This window comes from Sardina pilchardus, chromosome 8 (genome assembly GCF_963854185.1).
Source record: "Sardina pilchardus chromosome 8, fSarPil1.1, whole genome shotgun sequence".
In the NCBI taxonomy this organism is placed as follows: Eukaryota; Metazoa; Chordata; class Actinopteri; order Clupeiformes; family Clupeidae; genus Sardina; species Sardina pilchardus.
In genome coordinates, this window is record NC_085001.1 from 27,003,259 (window position 1) to 27,023,816 (window position 20,558).

General features: G+C 41.3%; 2 protein-coding genes across 2 annotated transcripts; both read left to right on the top strand.

The window, feature by feature from the left end:
• The first annotated feature begins 201 nt into the window (after window positions 1–201).
• Window positions 202–13,990, top strand: LOC134089724 (tripartite motif-containing protein 16-like protein). Its single transcript, XM_062544169.1, has 10 exons — window positions 202–346; window positions 3,328–3,423; window positions 4,111–4,238; window positions 7,788–7,904; window positions 8,341–8,574; window positions 9,688–9,856; window positions 9,956–9,988; window positions 10,148–10,183; window positions 10,659–10,715; window positions 12,789–13,990. Exons 1-10 carry the CDS (start codon window positions 202–204, stop codon window positions 13,301–13,303), a joined length of 1,530 nt encoding a protein of 509 aa, XP_062400153.1. The 3' UTR covers window positions 13,304–13,990.
• Window positions 13,991–15,758: 1,768 nt separating this feature from the next.
• LOC134089154 (E3 ubiquitin-protein ligase TRIM16-like) lies at window positions 15,759–19,178 on the top strand. The gene is made up of 6 exons (XM_062543489.1): window positions 15,759–16,352; window positions 16,722–16,817; window positions 17,264–17,497; window positions 18,070–18,241; window positions 18,515–18,574; window positions 18,664–19,178. Exons 1-6 carry the CDS (start codon window positions 15,759–15,761, stop codon window positions 19,176–19,178), a joined length of 1,671 nt encoding a protein of 556 aa, XP_062399473.1.
• The last annotated feature ends 1,380 nt before the right edge of the window (window positions 19,179–20,558 follow it).

Consider the following 20,558-nt stretch of genomic DNA (forward strand, 5'->3'; position numbering starts at 1 on the left):
TTGTGTGATTTTCATTTTAGTCTGCCGTATAGTTGGAGTGTCCTTTGGGCTGCTGTGTCTCCTTCAAGTGACTCTGAACATAACTCTTCGTCTCCTCTGTGAGTCACTCTCTAATTCCTTCAGCTCTACTAAGCAGACAGACACACACACACACACAGTATAACATAACAAGTCTGTCTTTCAGATATTCAGGAGTGTGAGATGGGGTTCGGCTCACTGGTTGAAGAAAGAGACCTTTTGCTGACCAATTACAGCCAATTGTCTGAAGAAAAAGAGCTGTTACTCATCAACTACACCACTCTGGCTGAAGAGAGAGACAGGCTTCAGAAGGAGCTTGATGACCTGGGTGAGTATGAATCTAGTATTATTGTCTTGTAATTAAGTGAAAGAGTATGTTGTACAATCTACACATTTACCCAATAAAAATTAATTTCACAGCACAGTTAGCACGGATGTCAATATATTGGCATGTGCAGTTACTGGTGATGGTGAGGTACACTGATCTGGCCTACTGTAACTGACAGGTGTGTCTGAATCTTCACTGTGAGATCTTCAGTTGCAATAAGCAGACAGACATGCACAAACAGTATAACAAAGTCTGTCTTTCAGATATTAGATTTACAGACCTCAACAATCAAATCAATGATGGACAGGAGTGTCAGATTAGATCCAGCTCACTTGTAGCAATTCAAACTTATATTTAAGATATGAAAGGCTACTAAACGAAGAAAGAAATAATTTGGAAACCAGTTGCGTTTAGATTTAGACTGCTTGTTTAGTGATAACATTATGCGTTCACGTTATGTTCTTAGAATGAACCGAGTTCATACATACATGCATACATTCAACAACAAACCCCACAATATTAACTAAATGACCCCCACCCCAACAACAGAAACTAGATGTACCGCAAAGCGATACACAATATGACCACCGCTCAGTCCTGCACATTCTCTCCGCAAATATCAATCACGCTTTTGTTTCCATCGCCTATACTCCATCCCCTACTGCAACTTTTATGTATGTAAATGAGTGTGTGCATGTGTGCGCTTGCTTTTGTGTATGAGTGCTTTTCTGTCTATGAGTGTGTGTGTGTGTCTCTGCTTGTGTGTGTGTTTTATGTGTCTATGTGTATGTTCACTGTGTTCTCTGCCGTCACTGTCACTCCAATATCAGATCACACACACACACACACACACACATACGCAGGGACACACTCACACACACATACACACATGTGCGCGCGTGCACACACACACATACACAGGCACACACTCACACACACGCACACATACACACACACGCACATACGCACACGCACACGCACGCACACACACACACAGAGAGAGAGAGAAAGAGAGAACACACACAGAATACACACAGATAACACAGAACACACACAGACACACACAGAGAGAGAGAGAAAGAAAGAGAACACACACAGAATACACAGAACATGCACATACAGTACACACACATGCAAACACACACATGGGCACACAGAAATGCACCCACACACACACACACACACACACACACACACACACACACACACACACATCTTTGAGTATGTTTTGTGCGATTGCAGCACTGATGACTCAAAGGTGTGTGTGTGTGTGTGTGTGTGTGTGTGTGTGTGTGTGTGTGTGTGTGTGTGTGTGTGTGTGTGTGTGTGTGTGTGTGTGAGGTGTGTGTGCACTGTGCATCTGTGTGTGTGCGTGTGTGTGTGTGAGGTGTGTGTAGGTGTGTGTGTGTGTGTAAGGGTGTATGTGTGCATGCGTGTGGGCGTGTTTGTGTAATTTTTTATGTACATAATGTGTATGTGCTGGTGCGTGTGTGTGTAGGTATGTGTCTGTGTGTGTGTGTATTTATGTGTGTGTGTGTGTGTGTGTGTGTGTGTGTGTGTGTTCCTGCATGTTTGTTGCACCCAGAGAAACCATTCTCTTTTAAAACACATATTTGGAAACTAGTTGATTAAAGGTTTCTAATGGTGTCACTTACATGTTTCTAGGACAAAAACTAGCAGAGATTGAGATGTTTGGAACAGTTTTTCAAATCCCCAGGGGGGGATTTAGACTCCAGAGGGTTAATACCACCATCTACAGGCCGATGGGTATACAGTCCTGAATGTACACATAAATCCATTTATTGTATAGCCCCCCATAGATGAAATTCCACAAAACTTGGCATACTCCCAGAGGGTGTCAGGTTAATCATACACATGAAATTTGGTGCAGTTCATAGCATCTCATCTGAAGATAGGGGCAATTAAAGCAATATTACATTGCATTTTCACTTTTTACCATGGGGGTGCAAATCACAAATGACTGGTTATAAGCGAAGTTGATGCGAGCTCTTGAGACCAACATACCGTAAACATTTTGTCATCCTCTGTGCCACGGTTCAGGTAGTTATGTAGGAAAAACTGCAATTTTTGGGCTTCGGGCGGGGGCAGCGCGGGGGGGGGGGGGGGGGGGGGGGGGAGTGACCCCCGGGGACGAAACGAAATTTTTCCTTAAAAGTCTACTGGGGCTATATGCCCACCAAGTTTCATGAGCCCCGGTGTTACGTTGACCAAAAATTCAGAACCGATGACGGGGGGAAAAAAAACAAACTTTGACAACAACTATATGACCGCTTCGCTAGCTATGCTAGCGGCGGTCATAATTATTTAGCTCAGTCCAAGCTCGCACATATAAAGTGCAGCCGTAGTTTCAAATCCCCAACCCAAAAGTCATATAAAGCGCTACCGCTCCAGGTGCGCACAAAAGTCTCACGGCAAAGTCGCTCCTTGAAACAGAAAAGAAACTGTAGGCCTACAGCGCAGCAAAAAGAAAAACACCGCGGCCTCACCACACCGAAGGCCTGTACGTTCGCAGGTCCCGCTGCTTCCCCCTTTTCTCCCTAGACAGTATATCCACTCCAGCAGGAGAATCGTTAATCCTTATTCGCACAACAAACGTTGCTTGCAGCGTCTCTTACGAACAGTGTGTATTCTCTAGACATTAGCTCCACCAAACTGCATTGACTAACTCTCTACCTTTCCCGCTTCTCTTTGTACTCTAAATCAAAGACAGGTGTAGCTCACGTGACTAATCAGGTAGGCTACCTGGTGGACGAAACAAAAAAGGCTATATTGTCGTTTTGAACAGACGTCTCAAATATGAGCAGGTTTATCAGTTTCACATGCATAAAAAATAAATAAAAAATAAAGGCTTAACCCGACATCATTCAGGAAGGAAAGTAAATACAGTAGCCTACATATTTCTCAATCATTATCCCACCTCATTCAATTAGGACAATATCATATTTAAATCATATGTACAGGTTACACACTGGTTGAAGAAAGAGACCTTTTGATGACCAAATACACCAGACTGTCGGAAGAGAGAGACAGGCTTCAGAAGGAGCTTGATGACCTGGGTGAGTATGAATCTGGTATTATTGTCTTGTAATGAAGTGAAATTTGTATGTTGTACAATCCAAACATCTGTTGGCATATGCAGTTATTGGTGATGGTGATCTAGTTCACCTGTACTGTACTGGAGCACGGTTGCCTCTGGTCCAGGTCTGCGCGCCGCTCACACTGCATATCAAACCGTATTTGGGTACGATTGAGTTGCTGTGTTCTAGAATCTTTATACAAACGTGTGATTGTTAATTGGAACGTTATTGTTTATTTCGTCATTAATGACGTCCTGTGCTTACATGCGTACCGTACCAGAGTCCACCTCCTCCAAGCGTACTAGCGTACCGTACCCTGGCACGGAACGAAGCGATCACACTGGTCAAACGAACTGGACTTTATGGGCCAAGTGTACTCGGGTACGGTACGAATTGCCTAGTGCGAGTACGCCCTAACTGACAGGTGCTTCTAAACTGTGAGATCTTCAGCTGCAATAAGCAGACAGACATGAGCAATACAGGTGTATAAAAAGTCACGGTCTTTCAGCCTTGAAGTATACAAGTGTCAACAACCTGACCAATGAGAGACATGATTGCTGATGAGGCACACTGATATTTAACCAGCGGTTACTTTGTTAATGAGAGGCTTTTGTTTTAGCACTCTGTTCTAATTGGTTCTTATTGGTTCTTATTGCATCCTGCCAGTGGGATGGAATAATTTCCAGTCCAGCCTCTATTTCTTCTCCACTAAGGAGAGAAGTTGGACTGCGTCCAGAAAGGACTGTCAACAGAAAGGAGCCGACCTGGTGATTATCAACAGCAAAGAGGAACAGGTGTGTGTATGTGTCTGTGTGTATGTGTCTGTGTGTGTGTGTGTGTGTGTGTGTATGTGTCTGTGTGTCTGTGTGTCTGTGTGTGTGTGTGTGTGTGTGTGTGTGTGTGTGTGTGTGTGTGTGTGTGTGATAGATCGATAAAGGGATTGATGGACAGTCAGTCAGTAAGTTGTACTTATGTAGTTACTGTATCTGTCAAAATATCACTGAAGTGCTTTCCAGATGTTTTGTGACAATGACATGCATGTCTTTAAAATATCAGATCCATTCGTCAAAGTCTTTGATGAACTAGACTTTGTTTTTATTTCCCAATGAAAGGATTTCATCTCAGCACGTACCCGTCAAACCTGGATTGGCCTGACAGACAGTGACGTAGAGGGGGAGTGGAAGTGGGTCGATGGGACTCTACCAATCACAAAGTAAGAAAAATACATCTTAAGTAATATTGTCAACCTGGGGAAACCCTAAAGTGTCTGGGTGACTTCAATGAGTTTGTTTTCCCAAGATAATAATGACATACTGTATGTTTAATCCAATATCTTAGGATGTTGATAACAAATAAAAGCAAAACTTGTATGTAGCACCAATTATGGAAGCCCGGAAGTCATATGTCTGGAACCCTGGAGGTTTCATTTGTGTATACTGAGAGAATGTGCACTGATTTTACTGAAGTGTGTGCTCATTTCACTAAAGTGTGTGCTCATTTTTAATAAATCCTGCGCTTGTTTTAATAATCATGCTCTCTTACTTTTTGTAAAATGAGTGCTCTATGTATTAAAATAATTTCACTACTTACTAAAACAAGGCCACGATTTATTAAGATGAGCACACCACACTATTTACTAAAATGAGTGCACTACTTGTTAAGACAAGTGCACAATTGAATAAAATTAGCGCACATTCCCTTATAAATAAGTTGTCATAAGTTAGTGTTGTCGCTTCATTTGAACTTTAACTAGATTCTGGATGGAAGAGGAACCCAACAACAATGCTAAGGATGAGGGCGAGGACTGTGCCCATACTTATGGAAAACAATGGAATGATGCACAGTGCTCACTACGCTTCAGATGGACTTGTGAACTGAAAAGTGGAGATTATTTTTTTCTTTTATAATTATTTTTTTTATTTTATGAAGTGAAGAGGGTCAGCACTTAACAACTGAAGAAACTGAGTACTTACAGAGGGAAAATAAATATAAATATGTATTTTTAAATTAAACTCCTCTCTAAACAGATACATGAGAGAAAAGAAGAAAGAAATCACCCCCAGTCCTCCCTCTCCTCCCTCCTTCTAACAACCTCCCTTTAGATTTTAGACTAGTAGCCGCTCTCTCATTTCCACACACTAGTCATTCTCTCAACTTTACTGAAGGTCTTTAGGTAGATAACTGGAATGCTTCTCCAACAGTCTCCAAGGAGTCCCCATGCATACTGAGTCTGAAGGAGTTCCCATACAGTCTGTGATTCTCCCACTCATGCTAATTCAGAAGCATCCCATGTGATTATACCTCATTATGAAGATGGTTATGATAATGCCATTCTGACGGGTACTGTATATTTGGAATGTTCTCTTCTCTACGTTGTATGAAGCCTTCTCTGATAGTTTGCTTTCTGTACAATGTGTGTAATGTATTCTCATTTCACTTGACCTAATGTGAAAATATGTTTTTTACCGTCCTTCTTCTTTCAAAGACATTTGAAGTTACTTCTTTTATGAGTGACTAATATATCGGCTATAACCAATATGTTCAGATGTTACCAAGCCACAAATAATAAATAAATTGAACATTTAATAATTCCCTGCTTGTTGTTGTATCAACTTGAAGAATGGAAGGATGATTTGAGGTTTGAATCCTGGCCAGCAAACATAATCACAACTAGATGTACCGAATAGCAGTACAAAATATGACAGCCTCTCAGGCCTATACATCCTCTCCTGCTTGTCATGCTTGTTAATTTTTCCATCTCCTACTCCATCCCCTACTCTTGCAACTTTTGTGTATGCTTGTGTGCGTGTGTGTGTCTGGTTGTGTGTGTGCATGCGTGTGTGTATGTCAATTTGTTTCCATCTCCTATAGAGCCTGACCAATATGAGATTTTGAAGGCCAATACTGATTTTGCTATATTTGAGTTTTTCAAAAAACGATACCCGATAACACAAGTTCTACCATAAGGTTGTAATCAAGGTCAGGCATTTTGTATTTGAATAGTCCTTACTATCTAGATTCCTGATGAAAGGCTCTTAATATAAAGTCATTTATTTTTTTAAGAAACAAAAGTATAGATTAAAGAAGAAGAGTATAGAATAGTAAGAATAAAATAGGCCTTTGTTCTGTGCTAACCACATTGCTAACTACACTGTGAGTGGTTTATACGTCATGACTTTATGCAAGCAAAACATTTTACAAGTATAATCAGTTAGCCTACATTACTTTACTTTTAGCCTTTGTAGCTTAAACCATGCTCTTCCTTACTTTAAACATTTTGTTGAAATTCGAGAAACTGTAGACTGAAACTAGGGAGAAGTTTAGTTGATGTTTGGAAATGAATATTAGCTCAGATGCTTACAATTATTTTGTGTGGTCTTTGTTGTGTTCATTTTAAGATTCTTTACTGAAACATCTTGCACTGCATACTCTAATACTTAAAGAGGAACTATGCAGGATTGGCGATTTCATCTCTGGTTTCGGTTTCGTTGTTCGTTTTCGCTCGTTTTATGCTTGCATTTTCTCTGCAGAGCTTCCCCGACAGCTTTAGCGTGTATATTTATACATGTATAGGCTATATTTAAATATATAAATTGCAAGCGTGGTTCTTCGTCTCAGACTTCCAGATGTAAACAAAGAGCGATCGTCTCCTGCAGAAAGTTGCATAGGGTCTCTTTAACCTAGAGAGTCTCCCTCTAGTGTCTAGTTCATAGGCGACCTGTGAACCAGGCTTTTGCAAAATTCAGAATTGAATTGCGAATGACTCCTAAATTCCAATGCAATTCTTGAGTTTGAATTGAATTTGAATTGAGGTCAAAAACAGGATGCAGATGCTTCTCGCCTGCTAGCTTCATGTCTTCATGCAAGTTACCTTGATTATTACGCCAGATGAGAGTGTAGTTCCATGTCAAATCAGCCTAGAAAAACGGCAGGTTTCATTTTCAGTTGGTCTTATTGCACTTTCTAACTTGAGAGGAGACACGTTTTAAATGGGAAAATTACCAGAAATCTTAGTCACTTTTAAACATGAAGCTAGCAGGCGAGAAGCTAATGGTCTAATCCGATTCAATGATCTATGCTAGGCTGAAGCTAAAAGTTTTATCGCCAGACTCACAGAATGGCTGGATGAACGGGAGCAAGGTAAATATCGATTGTTTTGCTCGAGAGGAGGTGGAAAATGAGCGTATTTCCAAAAATGGCGGAATATCCCTTTAAATAGTCTAGTAGCTGGCAGGAACTGTCAGAATGGCAGCAGGATCAGCATACAATTGAAGGTGCCACATACTGAATTGTATCCTGTTTAGAGCCATGGAGCCAGCCCTCGAGTAACCCCTTAGTAGTAACCTATCTATTTTTGTCTACAGAAGCAGTTGAGGCAGACCAAGGGAAAATTCCAGCAGAGAATCCAGGAGAGAAATAAGGAGCTGCAGGAGCTGAGGAAGGCTGTGGACACTCTCAAGGTGAGTAATGAGAACGCTATAGTTGGCTGATGGAGGTTTCAGCTCTCAAATGTTTTTGCAATTGCCAGTTGTGTTTAAGGGCTGTTTAAAGATCATAACATGCATGTATTTCATTTGTCAGAACAAACTTCCTATTCATTCTTTTTGCTGAATGCTTTCGGTCCCCAACAAAATGTCACTCTCATTATCATCCAAAAATAGACTCTAGGTTGTTTTTAGACGGGACCTTCTATAATATACATTTTTTGATTGGACTTTTTTGTGATATAAAATTAATCTTGCTGAATCATGGGGAGTGAGAAAGCTAAAGTATAAATTAGTTGTAATGAATTATAATTCCACCCTCAGGCCAAATTGTTATAAGCCCAGACAAGAACCACTGACACCCTGAAACACTTTCAGTCTCCTGCTCTTCTCTGTGTGTGTTTCCAAACAGAGTTCTGCAAAGACAGCGGTGGACAACAGTGAGAGGATCTTTACTGAGATGATTCGCTCTATTGAGAGAAGGCGCTCTGAGGTGACAGAGCTGATCAGAGCTCAGGAGAAGGCTGAGGTGAGTTGGGCTGAAGGACTCCTGAAGCAACTGGAGCAGGAGATTGCTGAGCTGAAGAGGAGAGATGCTGAGCTGGAGCATCTTTCGCACATAGACAATCACATTCATTTCATCAAGGTAACATTAACCTGCCCTCCAGAAACTGACATTAAATGAAAAGTATAAGACATGGCCTTATGTACTAAGAATTAGCAGCAAATTACCGCCTTACCACCTTAAAACATGGCATCAAACAGACCACTGCATGAAAGCGCATTTTGTCTGCCACTGGAGCACAAAATGGCAAACTGTGCTTTTCTTGCCCTTATGCATTTTTGGGAAGTTTGAGGAGAGTATCGCGCAAACACAGAGGAGGAGAAATGTTAATAGTGATTGATTAGGTATTCCGCCATATTTACTGTATGAAAATGCACACTTGTGGTGAAAATATTCCACCATTTCAAAGCAGGTGCAGCCTAATCCAAATTGCGGTTAAATGTGCCAATTAGAGAAACTTTCAAAGAACCAGAACAGAACAGAACCAGTATGCAAAGCACCAGTTGTGCTAAAGCAACGTAGCTTTTGTTTACCTTTCTAATGTCATACTTTCACTTTCACATCATCCACTTCCCAATCTGCTAGACTAGGGTTTTTAAATCTGTCATAGCCTTTGTGTGGTAAATAGTTTGAGTAGCATATACTTTTTTCAGATACTGCTCTGCATTATGTCGTTGCTTGTTGTCTTCTTATCATCATGTATGATGGCTAAACTTTTGATTCCTTTTAATGTTGCCATTGACTAACTCCATTCAACAGCCGTTCCGCAATGGGCACCACAAATTGCAATATGATGATTGCTGTTTACCTACCTTATTGAAGTGAAAGCTGATTAAGTTCCATGCAATATGACAAGGCACAGTGTTTGTGTTGTTTGTGTTGTATTTAGTATCACTAAAATATGTATTGTATTTAGTGGACACATTTCTGTGAAACATAGGCATATGTCCATATCAACAGTATGTAATAAAATCTGTAATTGTGCTGTATGATGTGTGATTAGAGTAAAAATAAATTGTATTGTTATATGCAATAATGGCAGTATGTGTCTAACATGTGCACACACTTAAATGCACTGATGCATAATTACACGTGCACTAAACCAACTAATTTAGCAGTCTTTGTGGAAACAGTCCTGACGGACTATTCGGGTGGCCTGTGACTGTCTCACCTTGTGTGTGTTTCTGTCTGCAGAATGTTGTGTCAGTCACTGCTGCGCCTTGCAGAACAGTTTCAACCAACATGGCCTTCAGGAGTTTCTCTTTTGAGGCTGTGAAAGAATCTGTCTCTGCAGTGAAGGTGCAGCTGGAGTTGAAACTGGATGGCATCTTCAAGCAGGAAGTAGCCAAGATATCTACAGCAGGTTGGACAAACCTCTAGAATTGACACAATCATAATAGGACACTGTTATGTTTGAATTGTTATGGATTTATTTGACTCTGTATTTTCTGTCTCTCAACAGTGGCACATATCCAGATCATTCGGCCTTTAGAATGTGAGTCTGTCATTATGTTACATTCTCTTCAACAATTCAAATAAAACGTCCTTTTAGAGCTAACAGACCTGTCACAAATGCTAAAAATAAACATTTCCCAAAAGATGATAATTGTTCTGTTGATCCTGGCTGATTGAGTGTCTCTGTGTTGGTTCCCAGATGTTGATCCTGAACCCACAGTCAGAAGAACAGACAGTAAGGGCATACTCCTACAAAGGGTTTAGGAGAAAATGAAACACATACACTGGGGGCCCTAACCTACACACAGCACATCATGAAGCCATCCTCTGAAAATGTTAACACCACTGACTAAGAAAAGGAAAAAAAGGTCGCACTTTGCTCACACTGTGGAAGGTGCTAAGCCGAAACACGTCTGTGCAATAAAAACACGTTTAAATGCAAAGTGCAACCTTTTTTTCTTTTCTTAGTAAACATATACGTTTGGTCTAGCACTCTCAAAAACAAACCTAAGAGACTGAGTGAAGCCTGCTCCTACCATACAAAACACCACTGACTAAGACATAACTGATTTGAAGTGAAATTAGCAGCTGTACACTGCTATGTTGAGATTGCACTGTGAAGTTATCTATCAAGTGACAAGACCTTAGCAATGAGTCCTTTCTAAAACAATGTCAAGTTTTATTGGTAGTAAAGTGATTCTCTGTTTCAGTGTCTGATATCCTGGCTGTTTTTCCTGAACCAGTAACCAGAGAGGAGCTCTTGCTGTGTAAGTTGGAGACACGCACACACGCACACGCACACACACACACACACACGCCAAGACAAAGGTCAGTTGAATCACATAGGAAGGAGACTGCAGCACACTGATCTCACTTGCAGTCTTTTATTGGTGCAAACAGACTAACGTTTCGACACTACTGTGTCTTCTTCAGAGTCACAGTAGTGTTGAAATGTTAGTCTGTTTGCACCAATAAAAGACTGCAAGTGAGATCAGTGTGCTGCAGTGTCCTTCCTATGTGATTCTCCTGGTCCTACTGAGAAGCACCTGTGATGGCAGATGTTTAGGATTGATGCGCAGAGTTCTTCATTTTAAAAAGGTCAGTTGAACTCTGCACATGATCCGGGCATCAAGTCAGGGTGTGACACGGGTGAGTGTATTTACTGTAGGCTACAAAAAGCACAGGTAAATTCACACCTGGCAAGCGGGTGTGTTATTGACGTTCTGTGCAAAACTGATGATATTTCCTTGGCCTTAATTGTAGCCGATAAGTGTATGACTTTGTCATGATCATCAAGTTCAAAATCGTATTATTCTCATTGATGACAGACTGATTGGCAAAGAAGTTCCCATGGACATACAGTACATTGCATTGCGATTTAACTGACTATAGGCTTTACTGTATATGGCCAGATTGTGTCTATAGCCTTTATGTAGGCAGGGCTACCATTTGGTTGGGAATGATAGCATTTGGGAAAAAGGGAAAAGTGTCAAGTGCTAGATGAACTTAAGCCTATCTTAAAGCAACACTAAAGAGTTTTTCGTCCCTTAAAATAATGTTTCCAAAATCATTTCAGTGGTTCATCAACTCGTAACAGGGTGAACAGCACTTCTGCTTTCACTTCGCGGCCCTCTATCGGCTTTAACCGCACTATGTAACTTTACGAGGTGGGGTAGTGTATCTGTAGTTCGATGAAATGAGACATCAGAAACTACAAATTTGACTTGCTTCGATGTCGCAATACATCATACTTTCATAAAATCATGCAACATATTCTACCTTGTCTGTTATTTGCTGGATAAACAAATAGCGTGTGTGCAACAGAGGAAAAGTGCTTTAGTGTTGCTTTAAAGCAAAGAGCTTATAAGAGCAATATTTCGATCCCCAGCATCTTCTTATTATGAGTGCATCTTGCAGATGGCAATGTGTTGCCCTTTGTAGGGAAAATAAAACACCTTTTCAGACCCTTTTTTCATTTTAACAACCTGGACTTGCCATATTAGCGTTATCTTTATTATTGATTGATATTGTGCATCATACCCCAACAATATGCTTTGCGTCAACCCTGTCTCCTCCCCTCACTTGAATCACCCAGAGTATTTACTGCACGGGCATCTTCTCGGAGATCATGTGTGAGAATGGCTCCAGAGCACAGTGGGGAGAACATGTATTTGATACCATGCTAAAGTTGCCTAAAAAGAGGAATATAAAATCATCATCTGACAATTGATCGTAATGCCTTAATTTAAAAAATCACTCAGGACACCAATTTTCTTTGTGATTGAAGAATGTATCGTAAATAGATAAATGTTCTTCCTTAAATGCTAGGGGGCATACTGTAAGTATTGCTATGTTAAATTCCCATAGGAGCAGGAGGATTTTTTTTATATGTTTTTATTTTTAAAGGCCAGTTATTTCAAGGATCCAGGATATTATGCATCCTGATTAAGTTCCCTTGGCCTTTGGAATTAAAATAGCCCCACATCATCACATACCCTTCACCATAGAGCAGATTGGCTTGTTGTTTTTTCCAGTTGGCCTAGCCTGTTTGATTTGCATTGAGCTCAGTGAGCAAATACTTATGCTCCCTAGCATTTAAGGAAGAACATTTATTTATTTATGATACATTCTTCAATCACAAAGAAAATTGATGTCCTTACGGGTTTGATATTTACTCATTTTATTTAAGGCATTAAGATCAATTGTCAAATGATGATTTTATATTCCTCTTTTTAGTATAGTATCAAATACATTCTCCCCATTGTATCAGGCATACGACTATACTAACTAACCCCCAAATACGTTGCTTTGAAATCTCTTATTTTTTCACTCTCCTTCAGATTTCTGTCACTTCACAATGGATCCAAACACAGCATACAGAAACCTCCATCTGTCTGAAGGGAACAGGAAGGTGGAGTGGAGAGATGAGCGCCAGTCATATCCTGATCATCCAGAGAGATTTGATAAGTGTTGTCAGGTGCTGTGTAGAGAGGGTGTGTCTGGACGCTGCTACTGGGAGGTTGAGTGGAGTGGAGAGGGTCGTATAGCAGTCTCATATAAAAGCATCAGCAGGAAAGGAGGCGGTAAAGAGTGTGGCTTTGGATATAATGATCAGTCCTGGATGCTGGAACGCTGCAACTCCAGCTCCTATTTCTTGCACAATAATAAACAGACTAAACTTCCTCTAGTGGCCGGCTCCAGAATAGGAGTGTATGTGGATCACAGGGCAGGAATTCTGGCCTTCTATAGCATCTCTGACACAATGACCCTCCTGCACAGAGTCCAGACCACGTTCACTCACACACTCTACCCTGGATTATATATATATATGGGATCGTCAGTGAAGCTGTTGTGACACTGTATACAGCGGTGCAGAAAAGTAAAGACCATCAGATAGATGCTGTTATCACATCCACACATCACATACATCCACATATAAACACATCCCATCTTATCAACACATAAATAGTCAGCACTCACATCTAAGATTCTGGCAGCTGCCTCTCAGCTGCCTGAGATTCTCTATTCTAAGGGGGAAACAAAAGACCAAATCCACTCCCTCATCTCTGAACCCCAGCAGATATTACAGCATCTACACCTCTGGACCTCTGCTGGAACACACATCAGCACACCACACATAAGCTATTGGGTGGGAAGTGTGATGATTAGCCCAGTGTATCTGATCCTCTTCCACAACCCATTTCCCCTCCTCCCCCAGGTTTTTCAGGCCTTTAATCTCTCTGTGTATTGGCCACAATTCCATTATAATAATATGTATATTTTTGAGTATTTTGATGGCTAATGTCAAATTTACAAAATTGTGTTATACTTTAGATTCCTAGAAGCTATACCGAATATGCTCCTCATAGGAAATGTCGAAATGATAATAAGTGAGAGGAGATTAACACAAAAATACTCTTGAGTGTTGATTTTGAATGTAGATTTTAGGGGGTTTTACATGTTGTATGTTTCATGTTTGGTATATATTGTGATGCTTGCTGCAACACAAATTGCCCATCTGGGACAAATAATACAATTGTAACTTGTAATTGTAATTGTAGCCTTTGATCTTTCTTTTGCACACACACACACACACACACACACACACACACACACTTCAAACCTGAGTGCTGAGATTATCATGCAGTACCTGAAGGTTACTGGTGTGATGGCTACAAAGAAGCTGATACAGTATGTCTGTCAAACTATCTAATCAGTAGGCAATATGCTAGAATATAAATCCACAATAATGTCGAAATGTCATACTAATAAATGCCTTTGGAACAATATGCACATTATCTTACCAATACTCAAACTATCTCAGTTTAAAGGTATACTATGCAACGTTTTTCAGTTAATCAATTCGTTCCATACTGTATGATTAAATGAGTCATTACCGGTCGAACTGTGTTTTTTTGGCCGCTCTAGTGGTCTGTAGCGGTAAAACCACACTTGCAACTTCAGGAGACCTCGGGCACGCACCCATGCTCTACTCCAGGAAGTGTCATGTAAAGTCTCATGAAAAGGCACGGCAGAGTGACCGTTTGAGGAGTTTTGTAAAATATACACGCTAAAGCTGTAGGGGAAGCTCTGCAGAGAAATATGCAAGCATAAAACCAGCGAAAATGAAAAGTGAAAGCGAAACCGGCGATGATATCGCCAATCCTGCATAGTATACCTTTAAAGCACATAAATATTGCAAAACAATAATAGACAGCCTTTTGTATCCATTATTTTTAAGCATAAAAATAAAACTGACATATATACCTATTCCTTCATATCAGGTCAGACTGTTGTGATAAGTTTAGTATTGATAATTTTTACTGTAACTGGTGTATTTAGAGGCAGTGCATCTCCAAGGAATAAGGTTTAATCTGGGACTTGTTGTGTAGCAGTTATGTGATCAAGTATTATAGATAACAGATGTGATGAAAAATTACTTATGCTACCAAGAGGTGAGATGCAGTGCAGGAGCCGCACTTCCATCAGTGGCCTACAGAGGGCAGCCAGAGCAGCCACACTGGCACTCTGTCACCACAGGGTGGAAGTACAGATCCATGGCTCATTTGTCAGTACAGTGCAGCATATCACGGGTCATGGTCTCCTTTGATGTTTCTTTTGCACACACTCACACACACACACACACACACACACACACACACACACACATACTACAAATCAGAGAGTCTGGGGACTCTCCTTTCAGCCAACTCCAACATCAACCACAGAGTAAAACACGCACACCCCAAACAAGACTTACAGCAAGCGACATAGGCCTACCCATGATGTGGTAAAAATGACATAATACACGTGACCTGAATGAACATAAAGTGACTACTAAAGCAGAAAACAATATCAAACACTGTTCACCTATCTGGAAGAACACCAAACCATCATCCTCAACCAAAACATGCACAGATAATGATCATACTGAGACAATCTTGGCAATAACATGATCCTGATTCTGATCTTATACCAGTGCAGCTCTACTCCAAGCAGAGCTAAACCCCCCCCACACACACACGCATACATTCAAAGTGTGACGGCATGGATTGGTGTCCCATGGATGCATCAACTGTATGACTGCCATTTGCTTTGTCTGTCTGCCTGTCATACACAAACCCCCACACATGCCACATACATACACACTTCGATAGAGAGAAACATACAAACCGTAAAGATATTCTGATAATAAAGTTGCCACTCCTCCTTATCCATGTGGAAGCCACTCCTGCCGGTGATAATACAGGAAACCGAATGACCTTTCACACTTCTGTCTCCTCTCTTGCTGTGTGTGGTTGGGACAAGACATGGCGGACGCCACAGCCAAGAGACAGTCAAAAGAGTCTTTCACTTGTCCCGTTTGTCTGGATCTACTGAACAATCCAGTCGCCATTCCATGTGGACACACGTATTGTTTGGGCTGCATTAAAGGCTGCTGGGATCAGGAGGATGGTAAAGGCATCTACAGGTGCCCCCAGTGCAGATGGACTTTTAGGCCGAGACCTGCTGTCAGTAAAAACACCCTGATTGCTGAGATGGTTGAGGACTTCAGGAAGACTGGACTCCAGGCTGCTGCTCCTGCTCTATCTACTGCTGGAGCTGGAGATGTGGAGTGTGATCTCTGCACTGGGAGAAAACTCAAAGCTGTGAAGTCTTGTCTGGATTGTCTGTTGTCTTACTGTGAAACTCACTTCAAAGTTCACAATGATGTGAATCCAGGAGGAAAACACTCAGTGATTGATGCCACAGGCCAGCTGCAGGAGAGGATCTGCCCTCATCATAAGAAGGTGTTTGAAATATTTTGTTGTACTGATCAGACTTGTATCTGCTATCTGTGCACGATAGACAGATATAGAGGCCATGATACAGTCACAGCTGTAGCAGAATGGACTGACAAACAGGTGAGTGGATCTGCACTTGTGTCTTAATTTTATTTGAAAGGTCCGATATACAGTACATGTAATGTTTGTGTATAATGACAACAGCATTATACTTCTTAAAGTCTACTGATTCTCTGTAGACTTATTAGGCTCATTGGAGAAGTCAGGTAAGCGTTCCAGGTGCAAAGTGTAAAATATGTTAAACATTGACATGGCAGCATCAATATGAATATCATAAAAGGTCCCATGGTTTTACAATCCCTGAGCCAGTTCGACTTGTATTTTATGCTATCAGTGCTCCAACTGAAAAACGTTCATGTTGTTTTATACAACAGTATATGTTTAAGAAACTAATATCTGGTCATTGTTATCATGTATCATTATCAACAGAAGCAGCTGGGAGAGACCCAGAGGAGATTCCAGCAGAGACTCCATGAGAAGGAGAAGGAGCTGCAGGAGCTGAGGAAGGCTGTGGAGACACTCAAGGTACTGGCCACAGAAAAGACAACGGCTGACTAATTAAGGGTTCAGCTCTCAAATATAATTCTAATTGTTAGGGCAGCTACTGTATGTTGATGTGCTATTACCAGATCACAGGTACTGTAGAACAAACTCCCCTTTTTATATAGCTTAATGCTGTATGCTAAATAATGGGCTTAAATCCAAAGCAACCTATTTGCAGAGTAGTATTAGCATTATATCAGACATTACGAGTGCACTGTCTGTTTGTGATATAAGAGCTGAACTGTGGAGAGAAGAGTCCAGATTTGCAATAACACATTCTAATTCCACCCTTGTTGTGAGTCCAGAGAGTAACTAGTCCACTGCTGTCATCTCTACAGCATGTAAAGAACCACTGACACCATGAAATATTTTCAGCTTCACCTCCCTCTGTGTGTCTCCTGCCCTCCTCTTTGTGTGTCTCCTAACAGAGCTCTGCACAGACAGCAGTGGAGGACAGTGAGAGGATCTACACTGAGATGATCCGCTCCATTGAGAGAAGGCGCTCTGAGGTGACAGAGCTGATCAGAGCTCAGGAGAAGGCTGAGGTGAGTCGGGCTGAAGGACTCCTGAAGAGACTGGAGCAGGAGATTGCTGAGCTGAAGAGGAGAGATGCTGAACTGGAGCAGCTTTCACACACAGAGGATCACATCCATTTCCTCAAGGTGACATCATTAATTTCAATTAAATGCATGAACTGAAACTGAAATTGCAAACTAACTCGATGAAAATATGACCGCCATTCAGTTGATATATCTTTCTGTGCAAAATATGACATATGTCCACATGAGTGGTGTGATAAAAACTGTATGTGCTGTGTAATGTGTGATACGGATTGCGTTGCTTTACATGCAGTATGTAGAGAATTATCTTACATGCACATGTAACGGGTGCTAGCTGGTTAGCTATGCTGTAGAACGTTAGTAAACCTCACTCCCCGATGCTTCAAGAGCGCTGCTGGCATGAAAGCTAGTAGCCTGGGCTTTTAGCTGGATTGTTAGCGCGCTCGACTCCCGATCCGAGGTGCTGCTGTCTCGCGGGTTCGAGTCCGGGCGTGTGCAGGGCTGGACCGCGGTGGTTCCACACAATGCAGGTTACACACACATTAAACACAGTAATGCAGAATAGCACACACGCTAAACCAACTGATTTAACTCATAATGTCTGCAACCTTCGGGGGAAACAGTCCTGCCTGACTATTCAGGTGGCCTGTCTCACCTTGTGTTTCTCTCTGCAGAATGTTGTGTCAGTCACTGCTGCTCCTTGCAGTACAGTTTCAACCAGCATGACCTTCAACCAACGTGTCTCTTTTGAGGCTGTGAAGGAATCTGTCTCTGCACTGAAGGTGCAGCTGGAGGAGAAATTGGATGGCATCTTTAAGCAGGAAGTAGCCAAGATATCTGCAGCAGGTTGGACAAACATCTTGAATGGATGCAATCATGAACTAGATCTGACACTGTATGAATGAATTGTTTGTGTCTCTTAACAATGATAACATTAATCACCTTCCAAAAATAATGGCATGAGTAGTTTTTTCCTGGTTTTTGAGAGAGCAAAAAAAGTGAGACAAAAATTATATTTAAGAATATTTGTAAGAAAATGACACATGCCATTAGCAATGTATCATCATTACACTTTTTAAACTGTATATTGAAGCTGTATTGGCACTCTTTCTGTTTCAGTGTCCAGTGATATCCAGGCTTTCTTTCCTGAACTAGTGACCAGAGAGGAGCTCTTGCAGTGTAAGTTGGCCTGCCATACAAACACTACTGGGCACACTGTACCACACAAATACAAGTCTAAGTGTGTCCTGTTTTCTCTTCTCCATCAGACTCCGGTCACTTCACACTGGATCCAAAAACAGCAAACAGACACCTCCATCTGTCTGAGGGAAACAGGAGGGTGGAATATGGAACTGAGCGCCAGTCATACCCTGAACATCCAGAGAGATTTGATGTGTGTCCTCATGTGCTGTGTCGAGAGGGAGTGTCTGGACGCTGCTACTGGGAGATTGAAAGGAGTGGGTTGATTGATATAGCAGTCTCATATAAAAGCATCAGCAGGAAAGGACAGGGTAGGGAGTGTCTGTTTGGATATAATGATCAGTCCTGGAGTCTGTTCCTCACCAGTTCCAGCTCCTCTTTCAGGCACAATAATAAAGAGACTAAACTCCCTCTTGTGGCCAGCTCCAGAATTGGAGTGTACGTGGATCACAGGGCAGGAACTCTGGCCTTTTACAGCATCACTGACACACTGACCCTCCTGCACAGTGTCAGGACCACATTCACTCACACACTCTACCCTGGGTTTAAGATATTTTCTGGATCATCAGTAAAGCTGTTGTGAACTACACCAATAGTGCAGGACAGAAATGTAAAGACCACAGATACAGCTAGATACTGTCATCACACCCACACACACTCCTATAAACACATCCCATCTGATCAGCACACATATAAGCCTCCACTCACATGTAAGGATCTGGAAGCTGCAAGACCAAAGACCAAAACCACTCCCTCATCTCTGGACCCGAGCAGATGTTACAGCGCCTGCACCTCTAGACCTCTGCTGGAACCCACATCAGCACACCACATACGGTCTATGAGCCCAGTGTTTCACCCCCTCTGATCCTCTCTCACAATCCATTTCCCTCCTACCCTCTTTCCCCTCCCCTGGGTTTGCAGGCCTTTAGTCCCTCTGTGATTAAATACGTTCTGATGGAAGGTCAATTATGAAGCTCTTTATCTTAGAGTGAATAGACACAAATCTTTATGAGAAGGTATTCAACAGACTTTATCATAAACATTATAATAAAAAATACCTCTGTTGAAATGTGCTCTTCATGAACTGGAATGCATGGCTGCCGTAATCTAAAAAAAACGTACATTAGAAATTCTGATGTGTTTGGTGGTTTGATGGCTCATTTTAAATGTACTTAAAAAGCACTGATCACTACTTTAGAAGTTAGTCCTGGATACGCTGAATATACACTGCCGTTCAAAAGTTTGGAGTCACTTAGAAGAAGTCCTTGTTTTTATCATTAATGTTGTAAATGACTGTTGTAGAAAGAAATGGCTAATCTGTACAGATGCCCATATCAGCAACCATTCATCCAATATTCCAAAGGCACATTCTGTTTACAAATCTGACATCATTTTAAAAGGCTAACTGAGAAAACATTGGAGAACAATTTTGAAATTTTCAAAAATGAAAAAAAAAAACCCCAAAAAAACAACTGATCTGGTATTCTGTCTTCAATGGAGTGGAAAGAAAATGTTTTAGTGACCCCAAACTTTTGAACAGCAGTATAGCCTACTTCTAATAGGACATGTGAGAATGATAATATGACATGGTCACAAAAATACTAATATTAAGTGGACATGGTCTAAATGGACAGATTAAAAATGCTCACATGTAGTGGTGTGACAGGGGCAAGGGCCAAGTCTCACAGGAGCTGCACAGCCAATGCTACAGTAAGTCTCAACCCTCACATGGTTCCCATCACTAGAAGCTGTCAATTATATTACCACTAAACAAAAAAAAAGAACACACACACCAGGAGTACAACAGAGCCTAAAAGGTAAAATAATAATAATGACAGTTCTGAGTGAATGCCACCTTCACAGTGGGCGCATTTTCAACACTTGGGCGCATACGTTCCTTACACTTCTTTGTGTAGACATGTTCAATTAAAAGGGTTGTCTGTTGAGTGCCCACAGCTCTATA